We start from the raw sequence: 27413 nt of genomic DNA, 5'->3' as shown, positions 1-27413 counted from the left end.
CAGATGAATGTCAGTTAAATCATGTGTGTATGATGATCTGCAGATCTCACAGACTATCATTGCGATTTGCAGGAATGTATTTTTGGCAGGAACAGATCTTCTGCAGATACTGATCGTTTGTGTCTGTACAGCATCTGTGTGTGCAGCATCTTGCAAAGATTTTTTTCTGATGTGGAGTTCAGCTCCATAGAAAAGACTGTGAAGGTATGGCTCTCATACTACATGAAGGGTGGTACGATTGGTCTGTGATCTTTCATTTTCCAAAGACTATAGTCTGATGTGTGTATGAGCCTTTAGTCGGAGAGCTTAATGGCTTGTTTGCATAGAGATAACAACTGGAGTTTCTCAACTCTTCCTGTACTGGAAACAATTAGACTGATGTATCTGATCTTAATGTTTTATTTCTTAGCTGTACTACACATACAAATCATAATATCATCATTTTTTTTCGCTTCAGTGTCTCTATAAAAAAGTGTGGGCACCTTCACAGACAGCATAGGGGCTGTGAGGGGGAAAGAACTCTGTGATGCTACAAGGTGGTCCCCAGTAGGAATCCTCTTTTGTGTAACATGGAAAATCCCTTTTCATAGCTATGAAACACGATCACGTTCTATTGGGTGGACAATACAATGAATTAACTTAGTGGGTACGACTTGCAGAATTTTGTGTAACCTGCGGACAGGTTTTATTCTATAAAAGAACAAAGCGCTACACCAGTGTTCACATATCAGCACCATTCGCGGATGGGGAGAGCGGCCATACTCACAGCAAAGAAAGAGAGGATTTCAGGCCTACGCATGGACATTTCATCTATGTCGCTGAGGACCTGCAGGGTATCTAAGAAAAAAAAGAAAAAGGATATAAGTCCAACAAACATCAACTTAACTCCATCACAGGCTGAGTCTAGAGAGAAGCTGGGTCAGCATGACACAATGGAGAGGCTGAGATAAAACACTGTCTTTCAATCAAGCAATTCATTTTGCGGAGAGAATGAAGTACGATGACAGATCGGCACAGATCCCGGGAGAAGGGGCCCAGCTGCCAGCCCTGCACGGCCTCCTCTGCCTCGGGCAATCCTCTGCCTTTCAAGAAGTGATCGGATTGCAGGCAGCCTCTAAGACGGACACAATATTACCGGCACTGGAACAGAGACGCCTAGGAAATGGGGAGTGGGGGGAGAGCTGACACGCGACTCTGAGATGTGACTTTCTGCATCGCTCTGGGGATTTCTCTAATTATATTTGGCTCTTTCTACACTTTTCCCTAATAAATAGAGACTGCCGCAGATATCCTAAGGCTCTGGACCATCAGAAGACATTTTTAGCCTGTGGGTAACAACATTATATCACTGAACACTGCGGATGGTTAAAGTTAAAAAATGATTCCAAAAACAAAAGAGGTTTTATCGGTCATAAAGTTGCTACATCAGTGTAAATTTTCTGCTCGTGCTAATGATTAATAACTAAGCAATTGAGCATTTTGCATATTAATAGGATTTAAAGAGGGATTGCAAGCCACAAAATCAAATTCCATTTTCCAACTGCGCTGTGTATATTATGCAGCCTGCAACCTTAACCTGCATTGCAAGCATTCCAATCTAATCAGAAATGTTTCTGCTGTAATAAATCTCATCTCAGTCAGCCTGGCTCTATTTCTGTCATTGCCAATGAGAAGGAAGCTTGTCATCACTCCTCCCACATTCTTGCTCCTCACTGATTGACTGAGGGCAGCTCAGTGAGCTGCTGAAATCTGATCTATGCTGTGCTCACATGTGTTTACAAAGCAAGCTATTTGGCACACACATAGTACATTACCTGGAATAACATAGGATACTTTTTATCCCCATAACCAAAAAGTGGGCGGAAACAAATACACATTTCACTGTGAAAATATAAACTGCAGCCATTCTTACACTTTTAACCACTTCAGCCTTCATTCGTTTTCACTTTATGCATCCGAGCAATGTTCACCTCCCATTCATTAGCCTATAACGTTATCACTACTTATCACAATGAACTTATCTATATCTTATTTTTTCCGCCACCAATTAGGCTTTCTTTGGGGGGGGGGGGGGGGGGTACATTTTGCTAAGAGCCACTTTACTGTAAATGCATTTTAACAGGACGAATAATAAAAAAAACTGAAAAAATTCAAGTTTTCAGCCATTATAGTTTTAAAATAACACATGCCTCCATAATTAAAACTCACGCATTGTATTTGCCCATTTGTCCCGGTTATTACACCGTTTAAATGATGTCCCTATCACAATGTATGGTGACAATATTTTATTTTGAAATAAAGGTGCATTTTTTCCGTTTTGCATCCATCTCTATTTACAAGCTTATAATTTAAAAAAAATAGAAATATTTCATCCCTCAAATTGATATTTAAAAAGTTTAGACCCTTAGGTAAATATTTACGTGTTTTTTTTTTTTATTGTAATGTTTTTTTTTGTTTTTTTTTATTAAACATTTTATTTGGGTATTTTTGGGAGGGTGGGATGTAAATAGTAATTTTTTTTAGGTAAATATGTGTTGATTTTTATTTTTTTTGCATTTAGATGTAGTTTTACTTTTTGGCCACAAGATGGCAGCCATGAGTTTGTTTACATGATGTCACTCTAAGCGTAACATGTACGCTTAGAGCGACGTAGGGGACGCAAGAGACAGAAAAAGCTAGGCTTGAATCAATCATCGGCACCATGGTCCGATTGATTGATTCCTGGGCTAACGATCCGCAGCCAGGAACTCGAGTGCACGCGTGCAATCGGCCGCGGGAGCGCACATGGCCTCCTGGACGTAGCTACCACGTCCAGGAGGCATAAATGGTTAATAATAGGATTCTCAAACTTTGCACAGTACAGTTGGTCACTGGGTGACTGGGATTAATATTCAGAGAAGTGGATGGAGCCTACAAAAGCCAATCAAAATTCACCTATTGATTTTCAAGGGGAATATCTAATTGCTGCCATTATTGCACTGTTAATGGCACAAGCCTCAAACCTGGTACAGTTGGTCATTGGGTGACTGGGGTTCAAATTCAGAAAAGGGGGTGGAGCCATAAACAGCCAATCAGATTTGTTTCATTTCAATGCAAATTATTGATGCCAAAGACCGCAAAACTCACAAACTAGGTCACTGATTAATTAAGTAATTGTGTGTTAGGGTTAGAAAAAGTGGGCGGAGCTAACACCAGCCAAATACATACCCTACTTATACATGTGCTTTTTTTCCTGCGATAGTACGGCTGTCCCTGCAGCTTTAAAGAAAGCTGTAGTCCCAAAGTACTTTCCCCAACCCGACAGCCTCTTCCATGTGAGATCTCATTTTATATCACTTTATACATATTAGGGTGAAAGAACAGTTTATCACTGTGATGAGGGACCGGGGGAGGGGATATCGAGGAGGAGAGGCTTGTTGAGATGTTACACCAAGAGCCCAAGCAAAAGATAATCTACAAGCAAATTTGTCTTTTAGGACTTAAGCAAGTTTACTATTAGCCAGCAGCTTTTTTAGTGGATTCCCACTCTAGTGGTCAAATGTAGTACTGCAGCAGATTATGTTAGTTTACGTGTCTCCTTCCTTCTCTAGTGGTCGTGACACAGATGATTCAGCAAACCTTGACTGAATTAAAAAAAAAAATCTGCTGCTTTGTTACAATAGTTCGGGTCACAGTCCAATAGTTTTGGAATGAACGGTGGAAAAGGTAATAGCATTCGAGTGTCACAGGTGCCAATTTTGGCCAGGACACTATCTGCATGGAGTTTGTATGGTCACTGGATCGTGCGGATTGCAATCTATGCCCCGTTTGGCAGCCGTTATCCCTGCCAGGGTATAGATTTCAATCAGTCACGCTGTGTGGTCGAGTCACTCTTGTCATTCGTGCTGCTGTAATGTCGCTGCAGCCTGCTTGCTCTGCTGTCATTATGACAGCAGAGCTCCGTCCGCCACTCAGGTGCCAATGACCCGTAATCTCTGTGAGCCAGTACAAGTCAGCACCCCTCCTCATAACCAGGTGTGCCACAAGGATGATAGTTGTGTCTCAAGACGCCACTAGATGGGGTCAAAGATATGAGACAGCGAATGCCACACAGGAAGAATCCCTGATCATTCCACCGACACGTTACTTGCACGCTCCACTCCACAAGCCAGGGGACACAGGTAGTCTTTAGCAGCGCACTCTGCACTCCATGTTGCAGGGGATAGGGGGCACGGACACAGCAGGGAGCCAGCTGGCAAGAGCAGAATTACTAGTGCATGATCCATACACTCCTCTGCCAGTAACAAAACCTGCTCCACCATCTGTTCTGCTCCACTGACTCGCATATAAGCCAAGGGGGTAACTTCTCAATAATAGTTATATACAGTGGTGTGAAAAACTATTTGCCCCCTTCCTGATTTCTTATTCTTTTGCATGTTTATCACACTTAAATGTTTCTGCTCATCAAAAACCGTTAACTATTAGTCAAAGATAACATAATTGAACACAAAATGCAGTTTTAAATGATGGTTTTTATTCTTTAGTGAGAAAAATAACTCAAAACCTACATGGCCCTGTGTGAAAAAGAAATTGCCCCCTGAACCTAATAACTGGTTGGGCCACCCTTAGCAGCAATATCTGCAATCAAGCATTTGCGATAACTTGCAACAAGTCTTTTACAGCGCTCTGGAGGAATTTTGTCCCACTCATCTTTGCAGAATTGTTGTAATTCAGCTTTATTTGAGGGTCTTCTAGCATGAACCGCCTTTTTAAGGTCATGCCACAACATCTCAATAGGATTCAGGTCAGGACTTTGACTAGGTCACTCCAAAGTCTTCATTTTGTTTTTCTTAGCCATTCAGAGGTGGATTTGCTGGTGTGTTTTGGGTCATTGTCCTGCTGCAGCACCCAAGATCGCTTCAGCTTGAGTTGACGAACAGATGGCCGGACATTCTCCTTCAGGATTTTTTGGTAGACAGTAGAATTCATGGTTCCATTTATCACAGCAAGCCTTCCAGGTCCTGAAGCAGCAAAACAACCCCAGACCATCACACTACCACCACCATATTTTACTGTTGGTATGATGTTCTTTTGCTGAAATGCTGTGTTACTTCTACGCCAGATGTAACGGGACACGCACCTTCCAAAAAGTTCAACTTTTGTCTCGTCGGTCCACAAGGTATTTTCCTAAAAGTCTTGCCAATCATTGAGATGTTTTTTTTAGCAAAATTGAGATGAGCCTTAATGTTCTTTTTGCTTAAAAGTGGTTTGCGCCTTGGATATCTGCCATGCAGACCGTTTTTGCCCAGTCTCTTTCTTATGGTGGAGTCATGAACAATGACCTTAATTGAGGCAAGTGAGGCCTGCAGTTCTTTTGATGTTATCCTGGGGTCTTTTGTGGCCTCTCGGATGACTTTTCTCTGCGCTCTTGGGGTAATTTTGGTCGGCCGGCCACTCCTGGGAAGGTTCATCACTGTTCCATGTTTTTGCCATTTGTGGATAATGGCTCTCACTGTGGTTCGCTGGAATCCCAAAGCTTTAGAAATGGCTTTATAACCTTTACCAGACTGATAGATCTCAATTACAGTACTTTGTTCTCATTTGTTCCTGAATTTCTTTGGATCTTGGCATGATGTCTAGCTTTTGAGGTGCTTTTGGTCTACGTCTCTGTGTCAGATAGCTCCTATTGAAGTGAGTTCTTGATTGAAACAGGTGTGGCAGTAATCAGGCCTGGGGGTGACTACAGAAATTTAACTCAGGTGTGATAAACCACAGTTAAGTTATTTTTTAATATGGGGGGCAATCACTTTTTCACACAGGGCTATGTAGATTTGGAGTTTTTTTTTCTCACTAAATGATAAAAACTATCATTTAAAACTGCATTTTGTGTTCAATTATGTTATCTTTGACTAATAGTTAACGGTTTTTGATGAGCCGAAACATTTAAGTGTGACAAACATGCAAAAGAATAAGAAATCAGGAAGGGGGCAAATAGTTTTTCACACCACTGTATGTATAATAGACTGATGTAAGATGAACGTGACTGGGTAAGCAACAAGCATCCACCAGGGGACAGTATGACCCAGTAAAGAACACATTTTTCTGCACTACAAGAGTACATTTTGTTTATTTGCTTTGATCCACTAAGGATACAGTTTACTCTTCTTTGCACTTTTTGGGCTTAGGTGCAATACATATCGATCTCAGCTCCCTCTTTGCACATGTGCACACAATTGTTCTCTCTCACTGCAGGAGTGTGTTTGTATGATTGTGTGTGTGTGTGTGTGTGTGTGTATGTTATTACCATAAACAGGATTTGCATATTGTACAAATTCTCATATTTTTAATGTATCAGTCATTAGCCACAACTGCCATCTGCACTTGATGGACTCACAGACCTTCAGCAACTGACAGTTGCCTGCTCACAATTTGTCTGAAGCAATACCTTCTGTCAACTGAAGCCATGACGCCCATGCTGGCTAATAGCCTATGATGGCGGCTGACGGAGTGAGCATGCAGCTGGGAATTGTAGGAGAAGGAGCAGCTGTAAGTAATCGCAGTGGGAACCTTACCGTATGTGTATCTGAACAGAGGGCCACATGGCTAAGCCGCCACTTCACCAGTGTTGCTGTACACAGTGGAGTTCTAACCTGTCAGCCAGGCAGAAAGTTAGCAAGGCCCACAGAAAGTTTGGTGATGTCTGGACTATCACAGATACTACTGCTCACCGTTTTCTGAGTTCTTCAAGAGCATCTGATGTGAGAGTGCTATAGAGGCTGGCACATTTATTTCCTGTTAGATAATGCAAATTGCCTGACTGCCCTGCTGATCCTCTTCCTCTAATACTTTGAGCTACAGACCCTGAGTGAGCAAGCATGCAAATTAGATATACTGACTGAAGGCAGACTGGATTAGCTGCATGCTTGTTTCAGGTGTGGGATTCAGACACTAATGCAGCCAAAGAGATCAGCAGGAATGCCAGGCAACTGGTATTGTTTAAAAGAAATACAGATTTGTTTTTCAGGAGCTATTCAGTGGAGTTCGACTCTCTGCAACCCCATGGCCCACAGCACACCAGGCCCCTCTACTGCCTCTCAAAGCTTGTCCAAGCTTATGTATGGGTGGGGGAGTTGTGCCAGGCTTACCGCACCTTCTGTGGCCTAGCAGGTGCCAAAGTTTGCCTGTTATCCTCCCTTTTCTAAGGGTCCTGGTCGGTGCCCTCTGACCCTCACATACTACTCTGTGCATGCGCAGTATGTCCGCCAAGTGCACCTTGACACGGGAGTGGGCGCTTTAAAGCCTTGGGTTCCCGGAGAGCGCAGTCACAAGGCGCCCAAGGGGTAATATTGAGCATACACAGCGTAGTATGACCGGGTCAGAGTGCGCTGACAAGGACCTACACACACACACACACACTGAGGAAATGTGTAGGACCAAGGTATTCTTTAAGGATAGACTAATTGGATCTTGCCCTCCATGGGACTCTCAGAATTCTTCTCCAGCACCACAATTCAAAGACGTTAATTATTCGGCGCTCAACCTTCCTTATGGTCCAACTCTCACAACCATACATTACTACTGGAAAAATCATGGCTTTGACTATACAATCTTTTGTTAGAATATACAGTGGGTTGCAAAAGTATTCAGCCCCCTTGAAGTTTTTCACATTTTGTCACATTACTGCCACACACATGCATCAATTTTATTGGAATTCCATGTGAAAGACCAATACAAAGTGGTGTACACGTGAGAAGTGGATCGAAAATCCTACATCATTCCAAACATTTTTTACAAATAAGTAACTGCAAAGTGGGGTGTGCGTAATTATTCGGCCCCCTGAGTCAATACTTTGTAGAACCACCTTTTGCTGCAATTACAGCTGCCAGTCTTTTAGGGTATGTCTCTACCAGCTTTGCACATCAAGAAACTGAAATCCTTGCCCATTCTTCTTTGCAAAACAGCTCCAGCTCAGTCAGATTAGATGGACAGCGTTTGTGAACAGCAGTTTTCAGATCTTGCCACAGATTCTCGATTGGATTTAGATCTGGACTTTGACTGGGCCATTCTAACACATAAATATGTTTGTTTTAAACCATTCCATTGTTGCCCTGGCTTTATGTTTAGGGTCATTGCCCTGCTGGAAGGTGAACCTCTGCCCCAGTCTCAAGTCTTTTGCAGTCTCCAAGAGGTTTTCTTCCAAATTTGCCCTGTATTTGGCTCCATCCATTTTCCCATCAACTTTGACCAGCTTCCGTGTCCCTGCTGCAGAGATGCACCCACCGAGCATGATGCTGCCACCACCATATTTGACAGTGGGGATGGTGCGTTCAGAGTGATGTGCAGTGTTAGTTTTCCGCCACACTTAGCGTTTTGCATTTTGGTCAAAAAGTTCAATTTTGGTCTCATCCGACCAGAGCACCTTCTTCCACATGGTTGCTGTGTCCCCCACATGGCTTGTGGCAAACTGCAAACGGGACTTCTTATGCTTTCTGTTAACAATGCCTTTTTCTTGCCACTCTTCCATAAAGGCCAACTTTGTACAGTGCATGACTAATAGTTGTCCTATGGACAGAGTCTCCCACCTGAGCTGTAGATCTCTGCAGCTCGTCCAGAGTCACCATGGGCCTCTTGACTGCATTTCTGATCAGAAATCAGTTGTGCCATACTCCTTCCATTTCTGAATGATCGCTTGAACGGTGCTCCGTGGGATGTTCAAGGCTTTTGGAAATCTTTTTGTAGCCCAAGCCTGCTTTAAATTTCTCAATAACTTGATCCCTGACCTGTCTTGTGTGTTCTTTGGACTTCACTGTGTTGTTGCTCCCAATATTCTCTTAGACAACCTCTGAGGCCCTCACAGAGCAGCTGTATTTGTACTGACATTAGATTATACACAGGTGCACTCTATTTAGTCATTAGAACTCATCAGGCAATGTCTGTAGGCAGCTGACTGCACTCAGATCAAAGGGGGCCGAATAATTATGCACACACCACTTTGCAGTTATTTATTTGTAAAAAATGTTTGGAATCATGTACGATTTTCATTCCACTTCTCATGTGTACACCACTTTGTGTTGGTCTTTCATGTGGAATTCCAATAAAATTGATTCATGTTTGTGGCAGTAATGTGACAAAATGTGAAAAACTTCAAGGGGTCCGAATACTTTTGCAATGTAAATATTGTTGGAAATAATTACGGCAGCCTCCACATCCTTCTCACTTCAAGTTCCCTTTAAAGATACTTTACTAGAAGATGCAAGGTATTTCTGAAAGCTTCACATATATAACATTAGCTCAGGGTGAGAAATTATTTAGTATTTTGTGGCACTGTTAAGCCACTCCATGAAAGTGAAGGACTTATGAGAGCCTATCAACATTTATATTTTATCAGCTCTGCCAAGACTGACAATGTTCTATAAGTATTGATGGCAGCATTTCCCCATCAGCCAACTCATCTCAGCAGGACTGATCACAAGGGTCGAGGCTTCAAGCAGCTCTCAACTCCTCTGTAGACGTTAATGACTTGAGGGCCAAATATGACTGAACAGCTTTCCTCTGGCAGTAAGTGGAAAGAGTTTATCTCCAGGAGAAGCTCATTAGAGCAGGAGTCTGAGACGCTTACCCTCCACTGTGCGACTGCGGGAGATCCTCTTCAGGTAAGGAGCCATTTCTGTGGCGGTAAGAGGGGTAAACATGGAAACGCTGACTAGGGGGAGCGATCCTCCAGTTGGTTCATCTGGGCCAAAACACAAGAGAGAAAACGTTAGCTAGGAATGTTGGTCAGCTTTCATAACAATTGCTCATTATAAGATGTCAAAGAATAAATTCTAATGGGAGGCTGTACCATTTACAATGACAGAGTGGTGTATTAAATGGTGGCCAGACAAACTTAACGCAACACTTGTAAGTGCATGAAGTGACCCACTGTTGCTGTACAGTGAGATCCCCCTGCAGCAGTGCTTACTGCCAGAACTATGGATACCCTGAATCCATACAGGAAAACCTTTCTCCTCCAGACAGGCAGGGGGTGCAGTAGTAGCAGTGAGTGCCAGTAATGCTAATAAAAAAAAAGGCCCAAGTTAAATGATTTTGAAGCCTAAGTTTCAAGCACAAATGCTTTGCTGGTGTTTAAGTGCTCAATGGCAGAGCTTATTTCAGATCATGCTCCTGGATCTGCCGATGTTAAATAAATGACTTTTACAACATCTGTTCAGGAGCTACTAAACAGACATCTACCAGAGCTTCAGGCTGCAATCTTCTCAGATGGCTTTCTTTTGCCGTAGGGGGCTGCCAAAGCACAGTAAGTCTTTGGAGACTTTCACACTTGGGGCTTAATTCACTAAACTGCGATAACTAATATCATGTCCATTGTAGCAGGCATTTGTATGCGATCGTGAATTTGCGCACGCAATCATCCATTGCGTGCGCAAAAAAAAAATAAAATATATATATATATATATATATATATATATATATTTTATTTTTTTTAACAACTGGTTCTATATTTCCTTATTTATTTATATAAATATACAGGAGGTGTGTATACATAAACAACATATTTTAAACGCTGAATCCTGCTATTCATGGTGTAAATGCACATGTGTTAAAGAGACTCCGTAACAAAAATTGCACCCTGTTTTTTATCATCCTACAAGTTCAAAAAGCTATTCTAATGTGTTCTGGCTTACTGCAGCACTTTATTCTATCACTGTCTCTGTAATAAATCAATGTATCTTTCTCCTGTCAGACTTGTCCGCCTGTGTCTGGAAGGCTGCCAAGTTCTTCAGTGTTGTGGTTCTGCTATGAACTCCCCCTTCCAGGCCCCTCTATGCACACTGCCTGTGTGTTATTTAGGATTAGAGCAGTTTCTCTCTTCTCTCTTATCTTTTACAAGCTGGATAAATTGTCCTCTGAGCTGGCTGGGCTTTCACATACTGAAGAATTACAGACAAGGGCAAAGCTGTTTGCAGGAAGAAACAAGCAGCCTGAAACTTCAGTGCATGAGAACAGGGGGAAAGAAACACACAAATGATCTCTTGAGATTCAAAAGGAAGGCTGTATACAGCCTGCTTGTGTATGGATGTATTTTCTATGTGTGGACATACTGTACATCAACCTACTTTCTGTTTTGGTGGCCATTTTATTTGTTTATAAACAAACTTTTTAAAACTGTTTTTAACCACTTTTAATGCGGCGAGGAGCGGCGAAATTGTGTCAGAGGGTAATAGGAGATGTCCCCTAACGCACTGGTATGTTTACTTTTGTGCGATTTTAACAATACAGATTCTCTTTAATAGATTTGGGAAGCAAAATCCCAACCGGACGCCATCTAGTGGCCAAAGGGAACTTATAACCATTTAAAACCTTAAAGAGAACCCGAGGTGGGAATTACTTTTACTATTGGGGCACAGAGGCTGGTTGTGCGCACTAAGACCAGCCTCTGTTGCCCCATCGTGTATCTCCATGTCCCCCCTGCTCGCCGCTATACCCCCCGCATTGCTGGCGACACGCAGCGTGTCGCCAGCTCAATGTTTACCTTGCGCTGTCAGACAGCGCTGCTCCCCTGCCTCCTCCGCATCGGCGCACCCGCCCGCGTCCCTTCCCTCCCGCTGATAGGAGGGAAGTGACGCGGCGGGTGGCGCCGATGCGGAGGAGGCAGGGGAGCGGCGCTGACAGACAGCGCAAGGTAAACATTGAGCTGGCGACACGCTGCGTGTCGCCAGCAATGCGGGGGATATAGCGGCGAGCAGGGGGGACATGGAGACACACGATGGGGCAACAGAGGCTGGTCTTAGTGCGCACAACCAGCCTCTGTGCCCCAATAGTAAAAGTAATTCCCACCTCGGGTTCTCTTTAAACATTCCATTTGGGAACTATACTGCCACCTGTTGGTTTTTCACACACTGCAAGCCACCCTCCAAAGTAAAAGGTCTTATCAAGAATTATATTTGCATATTTCCCCTTTCCTCCCTTATTCTGTTTTTTTGTACACAGTATGATATTTTGTAGCACTCCAAATTGGTTTATTTGACCAAGAAACCCTACCAATGCTTTTCAAAGGTGATATGCCAGGTAAACTAATACAACCACATTTTTCATCTCCATCAGCTGAAAACACCGCTTGTAAGATAGACCCCGTCTTACGTCTTTGATTCTTGCAACCAGTGCCTTTTGGCACTACTCGATTATGGGAGCCAGATCCTTGTGTGTTCACTTTTAGAAGGTGCTAACATGTGTGCTTTAATCTGTGCTCTATTATATACCCCTCTCACTGTGAGTATTACTTACTTATGGTGAGCATTATCTTAAGCTGCTATGCATCTTGGTCTATTAACACATTTGCATATTGATGGGGGATTGGCTAATTCAAACCCTGTGTCATGTGACTTCAAGTGGCTAAAGGAGAACTGTAGAGAGATGTATGGAGGCTGCTATATTTATTTCCATTTAAGCTATACCAGTTACCTGCCTATCCTGCTGATCCTCTGCCTCTAATACTTTCAGCCATAGACCCTGAACAAGCATGCAGCAGATCAGGTTTTGACCAGGTCTGACAACTTTTTGACAGATATGACAAGATTATTAGCTGCATGCTTGTTTCTGGTGTGATTCAGCCACTACTTCAGCCAAATAGACCAACAGGGCTGCCAGGCAACTGGCATTGCTTAAAAGGAAATAAATATGGCAGCCTCCATATACCTCTCACTACAGTTCTCCTTTAAATCCTGTTACTTTGTAAGCAATATTTTAGCCTGATGAAAGAGAGTTGAGCTCTCGGAAACGCGTTGCTGTTTATTAGAATAATAAATACTTTTAACTACACGGCAGCCGCCTTTTATCCTTTCTACCACGCACTTGCCTGTCAGCTCACAAACTTACCTCCAGGTGCCTGCTGCTTGCTTGTGCAAGACACGCAGAGTGGAGTTTCTCCCAGCCATTACCCCTCACACAAACAGCCAGTTCCTGGCTCCAAGAGCTCCTGCAGCTTGTGGCTTACAAGTGTAAAGCATACAGAGCTGCGTGGAGTATTATAGGCACAAACCTGATCCCTCCTGCACATCCAAGACACCTCTGTGCAGACACTCCTATGCATAAATGCGGCCGCCTATAGCGGTAGGTAACATCTGCGAGGAGTGGAAATACATCTGATCCAGGACTGAAGTTCAGTGGACGGAGAAGCATACGTGCCAGTACATCTTGTGGAGGAAGATCGCTGGAAAGACCTGGTCCCCGGTTCTGAGTGGGACAAAAGCTCTTCAGCCGACCAACCCATATGGGCTAATCGGCAAGAATCTCAGGTGAAATTATTCCACGGTTGGCTAACCAGTTTTCTCAAATTGTCTATTGAGTGCGCTCTCCCCCTCCTTCCCCCCCCCCCCCTTGTCTTTTACAGATATCTGCAGGGAGTACGTCACTGAGCGCGGGGGGGGGTGTATTTATGACCCTGACATCACACTCTGCCGCAGAAGGCAAACACATAAATGTACTTTCATATAGATACCATTTAAAGTAAACTGGAAACAGTTCCTTGTATGATTATTTTTAGTGCTATGAGATATTGAGTCCATGTTGCTTAGTGATACTGCATACCTTCCTTCTCGTCATCTGTGCTCTTCTCAACAGTACTCCCCCTGCTGGGCAAGCTTAGTCCAGCCAAGAGAGACTTTACCATCGTGAAATCATTGTTCTCAGAGGACAGTCCACTAGAAGGCAATAAAGAAAAAAGACAGTTGTTATAAGGAAAGGCATCAGACATCTTCTCTAATTAACATTTACAAATATTTCAATATCAGCATGTTTTTATTTTATATGCATGTTTGTACTAGTCACTACAAGTGCTGCAGAAACAAGAAAACACGCTTCCTGTGCAGAAGCCAAATACAAAAGGTATTGTCTGTCTGTAATGCTACACCCAAACAGTAGTTGGACGCACAAAGTGAAATCCATCTTTCTTTAACCGGTTCTGCACTGCCGCATTGTGTATCTATGCCCCTCTCAGGGCCGGAGCTACCATAGGAAAAAATGGGCGACTGCCCCAGGGCCCCAGAGCCTGTAGGGGCCCCCAAGGTGTCCCTCCCCATCTTAACTGTTGCTCCCCAGGGACTCTGCAGAGTCTGTTAAGTTGGGAGTTGATTGGGGGAGGGTCAGTAGCCAGCTCAGGGGCCCAGGAGGGGAAATTTGGCTGCAACAAAAGGCCTCTAATGATGCTTTTTGGTCGGGGGGTGTCTGTTGGGGGGGCCCCCAGGCTAATTTTGCCTTCGGGCCCAATTTTTACTTGAACCGGTCCTGGCCCCTCTGGACTTCACCATAAAAACCAGGGGCGGAGATACACGCATTATCTGTTTACAAGCAGTGCGTGCTCGCTCCCACTCGTGACTCCTCCCACCACCATGGCAGAATACTGATTGGTGAATAGGAACATGTGTTCCCAAAGCCAATATTGCGTTGTACCCTGTGAAATCAAGAAGGTGGGGCTACAAATAGCAAATTATAAATATTGTACAATCATGTTTGTTAATGATTCTAAAAACTTGGGTATCGCAAACTGCAAGGCACTTAGTTAAAGAACAACTGAAGTGAATGAGATATGGAGGCTGCCATATTTATTTCCTTTTACACAATACCAGGTGCCTGGCAGCCCTGCTGATGCTCTGTCTCTAATACTTTTAGCCACAGACCCAGAACAAGCATGCAGCAGATCAGGTGTTTCTGGTATTGTCAGATCTGATAAAATTAGCTGCATGCTTGTTTCTGGTGTTATTCAGATATTATCGCAGCAAAATAGATCACCAGGGCTGCCAGGCAACTGGTATTGTTAAAAAGGAAATAAATATGGCAACCTCCATATTCTTCTTACGTTGGTTGCCCTTTAACTAATAGTAACTGTGGAGGATGAATGCGCTGCATTTGTCAGGTAATTTTGCCATTATGTAATAAGTGCCACATGATGTAACACAGAAACTATTATCAGTAAAATGGACTTTCTATCTCATTACCTATCCCTTTAACAAAAATAGTGACAGATGTAAAGCAAAATGGATATTAAAGCCCTGCCTAGCCTCAATTTTTGTTAAACATCACCCTCTCTTTCCTCCTCTCAGTAACATACATGAAGTTTTTAAAGTGAACCAGAGACGAAGCACCCTCATGTATTTTACCATATATATCAGCGGGAACATTAGAGAAAACACCTACCCTGCTCTCGGTTTCATTCTTCACTGCTCAGCCTGCTTCTTAACAGCCCTGATAAAATCCCTGACTGAGCATTCAGTCTGGCTTTGCTCAGGAATCATTATAGCTGAGTCAGATCCACAAGGGGGCAGGCTTGGGCTTGACAAGACATCAGAGAAGACAGACTCAGCTATAATGATTCCTGAACAAAGCCAGACTGAATGCTCAGTCTGGGATTTTATCAGGGCTGTAACAGGCAGGCTGAGCAGTGAAGAATGACACAGAAAGCAAGGTAGGTGTTTTCTCTAATTTCCCCACTGATATATATGGTAAAATACATGAGGGTGTTTCATCTCTGGTTCACTTTAATAAGTCTGCAAATGCCTTTATTTTAGGATTTGCATCCTGGTCACATGACAGCTGCTGCCACCTTCCAATAACCAGTGACATTACAGTACATCTGGCCAGGGGCGTAACTACAGGGGGCAGCCCCTGCGACTGCAGTGAGGCCTAGAGCTGTAAAGGGGCCCCAACTACTTCTTCACTCCGTCCGATACAGGGGACTATACTTCAGATCAGGTGTTTTTGTGGTTACACTTGCAATCAGTGCGAGACTGTGATGTTCACACTTGTTTTATACCCCTTTTAAGAGGAGCCCCCAGGCTGTGAGGGTCAGCAGGGTAGGCAAGGGAAGGGGGGTGGACACTGATGGCTCCAATCAAAGCTTTGCTGAGGGGAGGACATTATTTATAGTTCCACCCCTGCTTCTGGTAGTTTAACCCTGTGCTCTGACAACCCACTCATAGAGCACAGAATAATAATACATGCAGCAAGGTGATAAATAAGGAAGTCACTTACTGGAGGTGGTCGGAGTGCTTCTGCAAGAAGGACACAGCTGACTGGGCATCGCATGTGATGTACTTGTGGATGAACTGCACAAACTTACTGATGAAGGCACCCAACTGCCTGGAATACTTTCTGTAATTCTAAATGTGGGCAGAAAAGCAGTTAGATAAACAAATGCAGACTTCAGTATGCGTAGGAAAATACACTGTAAAGAAATGCACATACAGCAGTCAATATGCTCCCGAAGAGGAGAACAAGACAGAAGAATTCTAATTGTCTGCATGAAGCCTTAGGTGTATTGTGAAGTGTAATGTTTTAAAGAAGGACTGTATTGAAAATAACATACTGAATAGTTTTTTTTTCATTGGCTCCTGACCCCGTCATCATTGTGAGACAATCTCATTGGCTCACATTGCTGACAGGGTCAGGAACCAATGAAATTTACCAGCTCACAGAGCCCTGTCTCCATAGAGACGGCAGAGCGGGTGGGTTGAGGTGACAGGTGTGTGGCACATGATATAAGGGAGCTGTCAGGGTCACTGTAAAGCAGAGTACTGGGCACAGCAATGACTCCAGTCCACTAATCCCCCCTCCTCATACATCTCAGCACTGTTCAGTAAATGAATGGGCACGCTTTCAAGTGACTGTGGAGTACAACTAAGCAGAGGGTGATAAAGGCGAGTATAGCACAGTAACAAGTAGTCTACAATAAAAAATGCATGCCTAAAATGTACAGCAGTTTCAGAGCAGACGTAATACGACATTCAGTGAAGTTATCCATCACGTTACACAACCATTCTGGCTTGATACGCCAAACAGGAGGGGCTTCCTGTTGATGATTAGAGATGTAGCGAACGGTTCGCCGGCGAACGGTTCCAGGCGAACTTAGGGGGTTCGCGTTCGCTTGCGCCAGGCGAACTTTTGCGGAAGTTCGATTCGCCCCATAATGCACTATGAGGGTCAACTTTGACCCTCTGCATCACAGTCAGCAGGCACATTGTAGCCATTCAGGCTACACTAAGCCCTGGAGCCCCACCCCCCCCCCTTATATAAGGCAGGGTCCGGCGGCCATTAGCCTCACTCGTGTGCCTGCTAGAGAGAGGAAAGGGACAGATGCTGCAGACTTTTTCTCCTAGAGACAGATTAGTTAGGTTCTAGGCTGCTTTGCTTGCTCCTGACTGATTATTATTGCTTTTAAGGCCTCTTGCACACTGCAAGCAATTCAGATTCAGATTCCGCTTTTTAATCTGTTTTTACTTCCGATTCAGATTCAGATTTGCAGTTTGCCCCTTGCACACTGCAAATCTGAATCTGAATCGGAGGTAAAAACTGATTAAAAAGCGGAATCTGAATCTGAATCGTTTGCAGTGTGCAAGAGGCCTAAAGCACACAGCAACAGCTCTTTTCAGAGCTCAACCTGTACATTTTTTTTTTCTGTGTGTCAAACTGACACTTTTGTTGCATGCACAGCCTTGCTAATTCATAGTGTGTGTGCCACTGCCAGCAGCCCAGCACATTCAGTGACTACCTGTGTGTGTGACAGGGAGCTGCACATTGTACTACCCAGTACTGCATATACCCCAGTACCTGTTGTGTTTACTTAACCCACCTCATCACTGCATATACCTAGCGTTGTGTTGAGTGAACCCAGCTCACTGCATCTAACTACCTGTTGTGTTGAGCGAGAACCCACCTCACTGCTTCTTAAGTACCTTTACTGTTCAGTGAACCCAGCTCACTGCATCTAACTACCCAGTACCTGTTGTGTTTACTTAACCCACCTCATCACTGCATATACCTAGCGTTGTGTTGAGTGAACCCAGCTCACTGCATCTAACTACCTGTTGTGTTGAGTGAGAACCCACCTGGCCACCTCACTGCATCTAACTACCTGTTGTGTTGAGTGAGAACCCAGAGCCTGCTGCCCTCCTTGGATGTGTAGTAGTAGCCGTTTCTCAGGCTCCACACCGGATTCCATCCCTCATTCCCCGGCCATTACCCGGGGTCACAATGGCAGACTTGCCTGCCTCCACAGGATTCTCATTGTAGCGGTACTGAACAAGTACACAGCAAATAGAAAATGTAATTTAAAAACAAAACGTAAGCTTTTTAACAATGCCATGGAAAGTTGAGAAGGAAGTCACACATTACCTGACATCACTGAGTGAGGAAGAGCAATCTCGCCATGTTGCGCAGTAGTCCAGCATGGCCGTCACTACACAAACAGCTGTTTGCGGTGCGTTACACAGTGAGTTTGGTGTGTCAGTGTGAAGCAGTACTCTAATTACACTCCCTGATTGATGTATACACATGCAAGATGTTTTAAAGCACGTTAGGCCTGCAATTTAGCATTCAACGTGATTTCTGCCCTTAAAACGCTGCTTTGCGTCACATCCAGATTTTTCCCCGGGACTTTTGGCATGTATCCCACTCTGCCATGCCCCCCTCCAGGTGTTAGACCCCTTGAAACATCTTTTCCGTCACTTTTGTGGCCAGCATAATTTTTTCTATTTTTCAAAGTTCGCCTCCCCATTGAAGTCTATTGCGGTTCGCGAACTTTTCCGCGAACCGAACCTTCCGCGGAAGTTCGCGAACCCAGTTCGCGAACCGAAAATCGGAGGTTCGCGACATCTCTATTGATGATCAATGATATGCAAATACTTAGGAGTTTATGCAAATTTGTGTTATTTTTATGATAATATATGCAACTTGAAAATGGACCAATCAGGTCGCACCAGGTTGTTCGGTCCATTTTCAAGCTGCATATACCTGCATGATAATTTACATAAATTTGCATAAATTGAGAAATATTTGCTTATCATTGATCATCCCTTCTCTTGACATCAGTAGGTGTAATAGTTATTTACATATTATTCTCGGGGGTGTAGCTCTGTGATGAAAAATCAAAGGCATGTGGTTTTCACTGACAGTAAACTCGGATCTATACTTTTTCATATGTTGTCTTTATATTACTCAGGTTTACTTCAAGGTACGGTAATTGTAAGATGTTCCACTCTCTTTACCTGCAAACACAGACAGAGTCCATGTAATGGACAGCTCTACTTACCTGAAGGAGCTTGATGAAAGACAGCAGGCAATCCCACAAGGCTTCCTGATGCTCACTGTGGAAAACCTGAGGCTGGAGAAGCTCTAGAATGCCCAATATGTGAGTGAAGAACGCAAAATGGTTCTGCTGGCGAAACTCATGGAAGTTCAGGTGCACACGGCCATGCAGCAAGGCTGCTATCATAGGTAAGTGTCTGCAATAAGAACATCGAGTCAGGTGATATTTCTTATAGGTGAGGAGAAACTTTTATGTAGACTTTAACCTTCTGTAGACAGGACTGAATACCAAGCTATCAATTGTTATTCCCAATGAAAAAGAAAATATTATTGACTATCCTTAGTTCCCAACTTGCACCATTAGAAACTCAGATTTGAGCAGAAAAGACTCAATATTGATCCTAAAGGTTTGCAGCCATCAATATTGCACCACTGATCTAGTAAGAAACTAGACTATTCCTTGGGGGAAGTAGCAGCAACTTGTGCTACTGAAGATCTTCTAAGCCATATGTTTAAATTTCAGGTTATACAAATAGAAACCATGGAGTCTGGCAACTGCAAAGCCACAAACTCATCTTGTCCTTTTTTTGTCTCTGAAAGCCGTCAAATTATATATCAACATCTATTCAGTACTGGTAGGGTGGAGAATCTAGTTGGACACATGGCCCAAGTATTCTTCTCCAACTAATGCAAGCAGGCAAGGTAGATGAGTGAATAGCAGCACAATGCAGTAGTCAGGTAGGCCAACATGACCTAAATAGGCACTAGCTTGCAAATGAATGGTTAGAGGTGAGATTAAAAAATGGGTAGACCAAGCGAGAGATTACTAGAGGATGAGAAGGCAGGAATCTCATGCAGACGTAAACATAAGGAAGGAATTACCCACTCTGGGAAGGTTACCCAAAGTGACAAAGAAACTGATCTTACAAGATAGCCCAACAAATGTGACCATCACATAAGCGGACTTTCAAAAGGCTCTCAGATTCGAGAGCTACAGAAAACCAAAAGAAAAAAACAAACTGCACAAAAGACCACAGTAGCATTCTAATAGGTAAAATCAAATGTCCAAAGTAAGCCTCAGTAAACTGAGGCTTACTTTGGAGATTTGATTGTTCTATTGGTGGAATAAGATACCTTGGCTTATGCAGTGTTTATATACAAATTCATTATTTGGGAAGCGCTCGTAACTGACTTTTTACTATTCTGGTAGGTAAGTAACACTGACAAAATGGAGGCAAAGGGGACACTTTTTTTTGTTAGTTTAACTATTGCTAGTTGTATTTCCACATGGGGCATATCCAGTCGTCTATCTTGCTTGATGTTGTAGAAAATGGATGGGTGAAATAAATTACAGGATTTTCCAACGAAGGGTCAATTAATATTTTGATCAGACTCAATAAACTAAGGTTGTGGACAAGCTTATCCGGACAGGACATGGCAAGTAAGGTCCAGGCAGTCCAGTGGAACAAAGCACTCGCACACAGGGGGGAAAAAAGCTTTACACATAAGTAACTGGACATGCACAGAACTTCCTTGCACATCCACAGAGCAGATGTGATCATCCACACCTGTGGTTGGGACCAGAAGAAATCTGTACATCTGGCACGGGCTGAAAAAGTATAAAGGGACCCTGTGCTGGAACAAAGGGCTGCAGAAGTATCCCAGAAGCCTGTGGACCATCCACAGGCTTCCCACTACTGAGGTAGGCAAGTAACCTTTTACATTTTTTCAGCACTTTTTTTTTAAGCATTTGGCCAGAAGCTTAACCAGTTATTCTTGAAAACTCTTTTTTAGATTTCTGTTTGTGACCTGCCAGCTTTTAAATCCCAACAATCTAATGATTCTGAGTCACACAGTGCCTGCTGTTAATCTCTGCAATGTGGGCTTCTGCAGGTCATGTCACTCACTTTTCATGCAAGGACTTATAGCTGCAAGAGCATCATGTCACAAACACGTGACATCTGAGAACTTTCAAATGGAATACTTTTATATCCATCCATCCATCCTCCTTCTCCTCCTATGGCACTGCAGCCCGATTTGAGCCTTGGCCTCCTTCAGTTTTCTGCCTCATCCACCTCTGTATTGATTTCTGAGGCTTCTCTGAAGGTTTTTTAACAATTAGATTTTTACGGGAACAGGTTTTTAGCCTATTGCCCAACCCCCAGACTTGGAGGACCAGGGTATCCTAATTAGTTGGGAACATCACCTTTGACCTGCCCGGCTCAGGAGACCCTATCAGTAGCTAGGCTACCACCAGCATAGCTCTCAGGATCACTTATTTGCACAAGCCCCACCACTGCGGCAAAGTACCTTCTATATACTTATATACTGTATATTATAATACAACCTAAAGTGGATACGAGATAAACTTTTACTCATTGCATAATTGTGTTCCTTTCATATAGTTTATAGGGCATTCCTCAAGCCAAATACTTTTTTGTTTTAATACTCAAATTACCTATAAACTAAACAAGCCTCGCCCACAGCTTTTCAGAGTGCCTTGGCATTTTCAGAAAGTAGCAAGGGCTTATGGGAGCTCAGTCTGGGCAGGAGGAGGGGGAGGTGTTACTAGCCAGAGATTTCAGAGGCAGAGGGGAGGAGGAGAGGGGGATGAGCTGAGGGCTGGAGTTGCTATCAGCTTGCCTGTGTGTAATGTGACAAACAGAACATGGCCGCTGTCGTATCACAGGATAAAACTTTAGATAAGATATATAGACAAGTTACTTGTTATAGTTAGTTTTTCATTTCAGATCCGCTTTAAGATACCTTAATTTAGCTGTAAGCGACCCGTGACTACCCCACTGCTTGTTTCTCTCGTCACAAACACAAGCACATGGTTGTGCTGCCCTGTATGCTGGGGGTGTGTGGCCGAGCAGCCCTTGATTGCCCCTCCCAATCAGTCAGGTGGCCTGGGGAGGTGGGTCGAGCTGCACGGTTTGGATGGCAGGTGTCCTGGAGTCTGCAAAGGATAGCTTTCCGGGACAGAGCTTTTCTCACTTTCTCACTTTGGCAAAAGCATTTAAGCAATGAAGATAATTTATTTTCATTATAAATGTATTAAAGGTCAAGCAAGATTAATCTATAATCATAGCAGAGACGTTTTGCCTCATCCAATACTGGCATTTATTGATTATTACTGGCTGCCAACTGTCCGGTGTTGTTGGTGTCAGGGCGTGACGGGCCCACCTCATAGTAACACAATCAGACTTGGCAGAGCGTACCTGAGCAGCAGGATGGGATGGGCCACAGCGAGCTTGCGACAAGCCATGTTGGCATCTGACATTCGGCTCTCCTTGTAGTCACTGGTATCGGCCAGAAGGGTAATGAAGCGGTGTATGAGGCCATCCATCTGACAAGGGGAAGGTTGTAAATACAAGTGTGTTATTCAATGAACAGCAGCAAAGCACCGAGCTACACAGACTGTTACTGCCTCCCAATAAGGCTGGGTTAACACATAAATCCAGAGCCGGGACAAGGTCCTTAAGCACCCAAGGCTGAGACAGCAAAGTGCGCCCCTCCATCCCTCCCACCCCAGCCGTCACACACTAATTGCTATTAGACTAAGAGGCGCTACAGGGCCCCCAAGATCCCCAACACCTTAATCTCTAGTTATCGGGCTTGCAGTCACTGCGATGTATGCCCTTTTCTTATTTCTTTGTGCTTCAAACACAATTGGGAATGACAGCTGAATGAATTGTGCGCCCCTTCCTACACTACGCCCTGAGGCTGGAGCCTCTTCAGCCTCTGCCCGGCCCTGCATAAATCTGTACATTTCTGGTCCAGTCCTGTCAGTTTTACATCAGTTTTGTATGAATTTTCTATGGCTTGATTCATATATAAAAGGTGTACATTTCCGGTCCAGTCCTGTCAGTTTTACATCAGTTTTGTATGAATTTTCTATGGCTTGATTCATATATAAAAGGTGTACATTTCGGGTCCAGTCCTGTCAGTTTTGCATCAGTTTGCCCTGACAGAATTAGAACACCTTTTATGTGTGAACACACCCTCTATAGAAAACTCATACAAAACTGACAGCACACTGACACTCATACAAAACTGACGCTGATCTGTCTAACTGCTGAAAACTCAAATTAACTTGTGTACAAACAGTAACATCCAAAGAATAAATAGCTTTATGCTATTTTCAGATATTATTAAATTATAAATAATAAAGGTAGGATGGATTGTCATTCAGTAGTGTATTATATAAAATGAGCATGCACAAACAGTATTCTGGGCACTACAATAAGTGCAAGATGACACTCACCTGTCTGTTACCTTTTCTAACATCCCGTACACACATCCAACTATAGTAGTTTGAAATGATGGTTCCAGTAGGTATCGGCCAACTATCGTTGGTAAAAATGTACAAAACGATCATTAAAACCAACGAGCAAAGAGCAAAGCCGTTCCAAACGCCTGATCCAACCTGCCAGATTTTTCTAAACAATTATCCTACCTATATAAGAAAATCCCTGTCACTAAGTCATCCTGTGTCCATGCGTTATGCCTGACGCGCATGCGTGGCACACCGGCGGACTGCAGAGAGCAGAGGAGGATGGGCGCAGGATGGGCATACCTATGAAATAGCAGCAGGGAAATTTGGGTGCAGGATAAAGCCAGTATACGGCTTACTCTGCTCCTGCACAAGTCCCAGCGGCGTAATTACTATTTCCCCCCCCCCCCTCCAGGTCACCACGGATAGTGGGGAAAGATGTAGTTCGGCTTCCAGCTATTGCTGGCGGCTGAATTACGGTGTTTTAAAAGTCATTTGAGCTCCGTGTTTTGATGGCGCCCAAATTACTCAGTGAGTGCAGCTACAGCCAAATCTCTCCAAATCCCACAGGGGGCGAGCGTGTGCGTGGACACGTGGGTCGCAAAAGTGCACGCGGGTCACAAACTGGCGCATGCGGGGGAGTATGTCACGTCCAAGGCCGAGCGCCATGCTGGTCCTTTCATCTAGCTGTTAATAAAAGTGGGCGTGTACAGGGATGTTATGGAAAGGATTGTTCACAAATCACCGCGTATGCATGAAAATAACTTTTAACCACTTCAGCCTACAGTGTGGAAAATCGTATGCATCCGAGCAATGTCCACCTCCCATTCATTAGCCTATAACTTTATCGCTACTTATCACAATTAATTGATCTATATCTTGTTTTTTCCGCCACTAATTAGGCTTTCTTTGGGTAGTACATTTTGCTAAGAATTATTTGTTTCTAAATCCATTTTAACAGGAAGATTAAGAAAGAAATGGAAAAAATTCATTATTTCTCAGTTTTTGGCCATTATAGTTGAAAATCAATACATGCTACCGTAATTAAAACTCATGTATTTTATTTGCCCCGCTTATTACACCGTTTAAATCATGTCCCTATCACAATTTGTGTGCCAATATTTTATTTAGAAATAAAGGTGCATTTTTTCAATTTGCGTCCATCACTATTTACAAGCTTATAATTTAAAAAAATATAATAAGATACTCTCTTGACATGTATATTTAAAAAAAAAATGAATGTGGGTGTAGTTTACTATTTAGCCACAAGATGGCCACAGTAAAAAAAAAAGTCCTGGAAACGTTAAATCACGCTTCCAGGAACTACAGAGAGGACGGGAAACTTTTTTTTTTGCAGAAATACTGTGGTCTCTGAAAAGACACTGACGCTTTTTCTGCGGGGTACTTAGATCGGTGAATGGGAATTATATTCCCATTCACTGATCAGGGGGTTAACGACAGGCAGCGGGAGCGCGTGCGATCGCGCGCCTCAGGCAGCAGCACAGTCTATCTGGACGGATATATCCATCCAGATAGACTGAAGTGGTTAATTAGTATATTCATTTTGCATCGTTTGCTTTCCAACAACTGCATCGCTGTCCATTTTTAAAAGTTGTTTCTTTGCTTTACTGACCGATCACTAATTTAACCATCATTACTCGCTTATTACGAACGATCGTTGTCATATGTGTGAACGCACCTCGACTCCAGACAAGAAATACTTAAAGACAAGACTATAGTGCAGAGTTTACCTCCTGTACAGTCCTCCCTCACCACACTACCCTCATTATACATCACAGCACAGCATGGAGCGGGTGTGGAATCTCTCACCTTGCAGGTACTGCTGTCTGTGCCGCCATCGCTGGTCAGCAGGATCTCTGGAACGGGACTGATCGATTCTGGAAGCTGCAGATAAAGCTGCAGGAGGAAATCTCGGCAGTGCTTCCCCAAAGAACTAGAGAGATAAACACTGCATTAGAGGATTTACTCTGACCTTTCAGGACATGCACTCTGAGTCTAAAAATCTATTGAGAGGATCAGGCAACAAATGTGTTTGTTTAGCAGGAAAATCCAAATAAAGCCACGTTATATGTACTAGCGTGACAGAACAAAAAGCTGAGAGAGTGAATCTGGCCAGCAGAAAAGCACACAGTTCAAAACACACACTGACAGCCTTGTTCGCAAATTTAGCGGTTTTTCCTCAAAAGCCTCACCAGTTTCCCCAGCGTTTTATGCAATTGGTTAAATGCTCCATCACCTTCCTGATGCTGTCCTGGTTACCGTGGCAACAGTTAATTAGTAGAGGCAAGCGAGACTGGATGAGCGGACAGGAGGCCTCATCGGTCCCCTGGCTTCTGGTCTCGGCCTCAGTGATAATAAGGTCCACAAGGCAGATAAGCTCTGATGCTTTCAGATGCAGCACAAATTCCTCACGACCTTTCTGTAAGGGAAACAAGAGCAAAACATTTATAACGCGAGTCAGAGAGAATTTTGGGGGAGCCTGGACCATTGCTTAATAAGTTACCTGAGGAGTGCGCTGGTCTCGTCCCTGCCATATACGTGGAATGTGAACACAGGCCCACAGGAAGTCGAGAGAGGCTGATGGATCAAACCTGGCAACACAAAATTCAAATCAGTTCTTCTATACTACTCTCATCCAATACCAATCCTGATTCACATAGCTCCATCATCAACTGTGGCGCTGTAATGAATTCTTATCTGCTTGATCTGCAGGTTGTTCGTGAAAACAGATGACCACCACCACAGGCTCTCAACACCGGGACCACATACAACAGGAGGTGCTTCATATGCATTCAAGGAGTGTTCCTACTACATGCAGGCAATTCACTAGAAAATCAGATCATGTTTGAATTATATGAGTTATGTAAAATAACTCACTTAAAGCAGACCTGAACTCGGAACTTCCTCTCTGCTCTAAAAGACAAGAAGCAGCATAATAACCATACAGCTGATACAACAGAGTTCTCCCCAGGCTCTTTTAGCCTGGTGTTCCATCCGGCTAGTTTTGGTGAGCACTGTCATCGGCTCACCTCCTCCTATGTTGTAAGCAGAGAAGCGCCGGCTCTGCATTCTCTCATCACGCCCAACCGGCTACTTTTTCATGCCACCCAGCTGTGAAAAAAATTCTGGGGAGAAACCTGTACAAATAAATCTGCAGTGTGTACTTCCTGCTTTCATGGAAGCAGACATAAGGTTAACATCCTGTGTTTATAAATTAGCTGCCTTGCCAAGGCAATTAGCTGACATGGCTGAGCGTTCAAATTACAACTTGTGATTAGTCACAGAGGAAAGGGAATTATACAGGCCAAACTCTTAACACATACAGGGTGCATTTCTCTGTTTTCCTTCAGTCCTGTGCAAGAGTTCAGGTCCACTTTAAGGTAGCCACAGATGGCATGATTATGGCCCAATATGGAAAGCTGATCAATCCCTGTCTGATCGGAAAGGTATCAATTCACTCTCGATCAATGAGCTGCCTTAAGTCGATTAAGAGTGGCTTGATTGGATACATTGGGTATAGATGACTGGGAGATTCAATCCAAGTAATTGAGCCTACTTACAAAACAGGCTCCATTCCAGGAGATTGTTAGTTGAATTTGTGTGTAAGTGGAGTCCTGTGTTAAAGTGAAGCGTAGGTAGAGGATTTACTTTTGGACAACTCTGGAAACTTTTTTTTTTTAACACTTTAGGGTACACTTCAAAAGCCACAACAAATGACATTCATACAAAAAGATTGTTATTAAACCTAGCACCTCAGCTGTATTACAAGTGCTACCAAACAAATAAAACATTGCCATTTGTTTCCTGGAAATCCCATATGAAGTGCACTGGTGACACGGCTGTTCATTGAGTATCTTGTATCAGTGGCTGGATAGTATAACGGTTAATGGCTCTGCCATTGACACAGGTGACCTGGGTTCAAAATCTTGGCTCTGCCTGTTCAGTAAGACAGCACCTATTCAGTAGGAGACCTTGGGCAAGACTCCCTAACACTGCTACTGCCTACTGAGAGCGCTCTAGTGGCTGCCTCGCAAGCTCTTTGAGTCCGATAGGAGAAAAG

The 27413-nt window shown here is 43.6% G+C and overlaps 1 protein-coding gene across 2 annotated transcripts in view; it reads right to left on the bottom strand.

Moving 5' to 3' along the window:
- The window catches only part of INTS1 (integrator complex subunit 1), a 168059-nt gene that overhangs the window by 16098 nt on the left and 124548 nt on the right, over positions 1-27413 (bottom strand). For both annotated transcript variants that reach the window (XM_068244500.1, XM_068244501.1), the window contains 9 exons: positions 25857-25944; positions 25546-25772; positions 25163-25286; positions 22278-22405; positions 19061-19253; positions 16006-16133; positions 13567-13679; positions 9599-9712; positions 767-837 (listed from right to left, as the gene is read on the bottom strand). In XM_068244500.1, the coding sequence (XP_068100601.1) occupies positions 767-837; positions 9599-9712; positions 13567-13679; positions 16006-16133; positions 19061-19253; positions 22278-22405; positions 25163-25286; positions 25546-25772; positions 25857-25944 (1186 nt within the window). The remainder of the gene's footprint in view (positions 1-766; positions 838-9598; positions 9713-13566; positions 13680-16005; positions 16134-19060; positions 19254-22277; positions 22406-25162; positions 25287-25545; positions 25773-25856; positions 25945-27413) is intronic.

Source organism: Hyperolius riggenbachi, chromosome 7, assembly GCF_040937935.1.
Source record: "Hyperolius riggenbachi isolate aHypRig1 chromosome 7, aHypRig1.pri, whole genome shotgun sequence".
Lineage (NCBI taxonomy): Eukaryota > Metazoa > Chordata > Amphibia > Anura > Hyperoliidae > Hyperolius > Hyperolius riggenbachi.
This window is presented reverse-complemented; position numbering and strand designations above follow the sequence as displayed.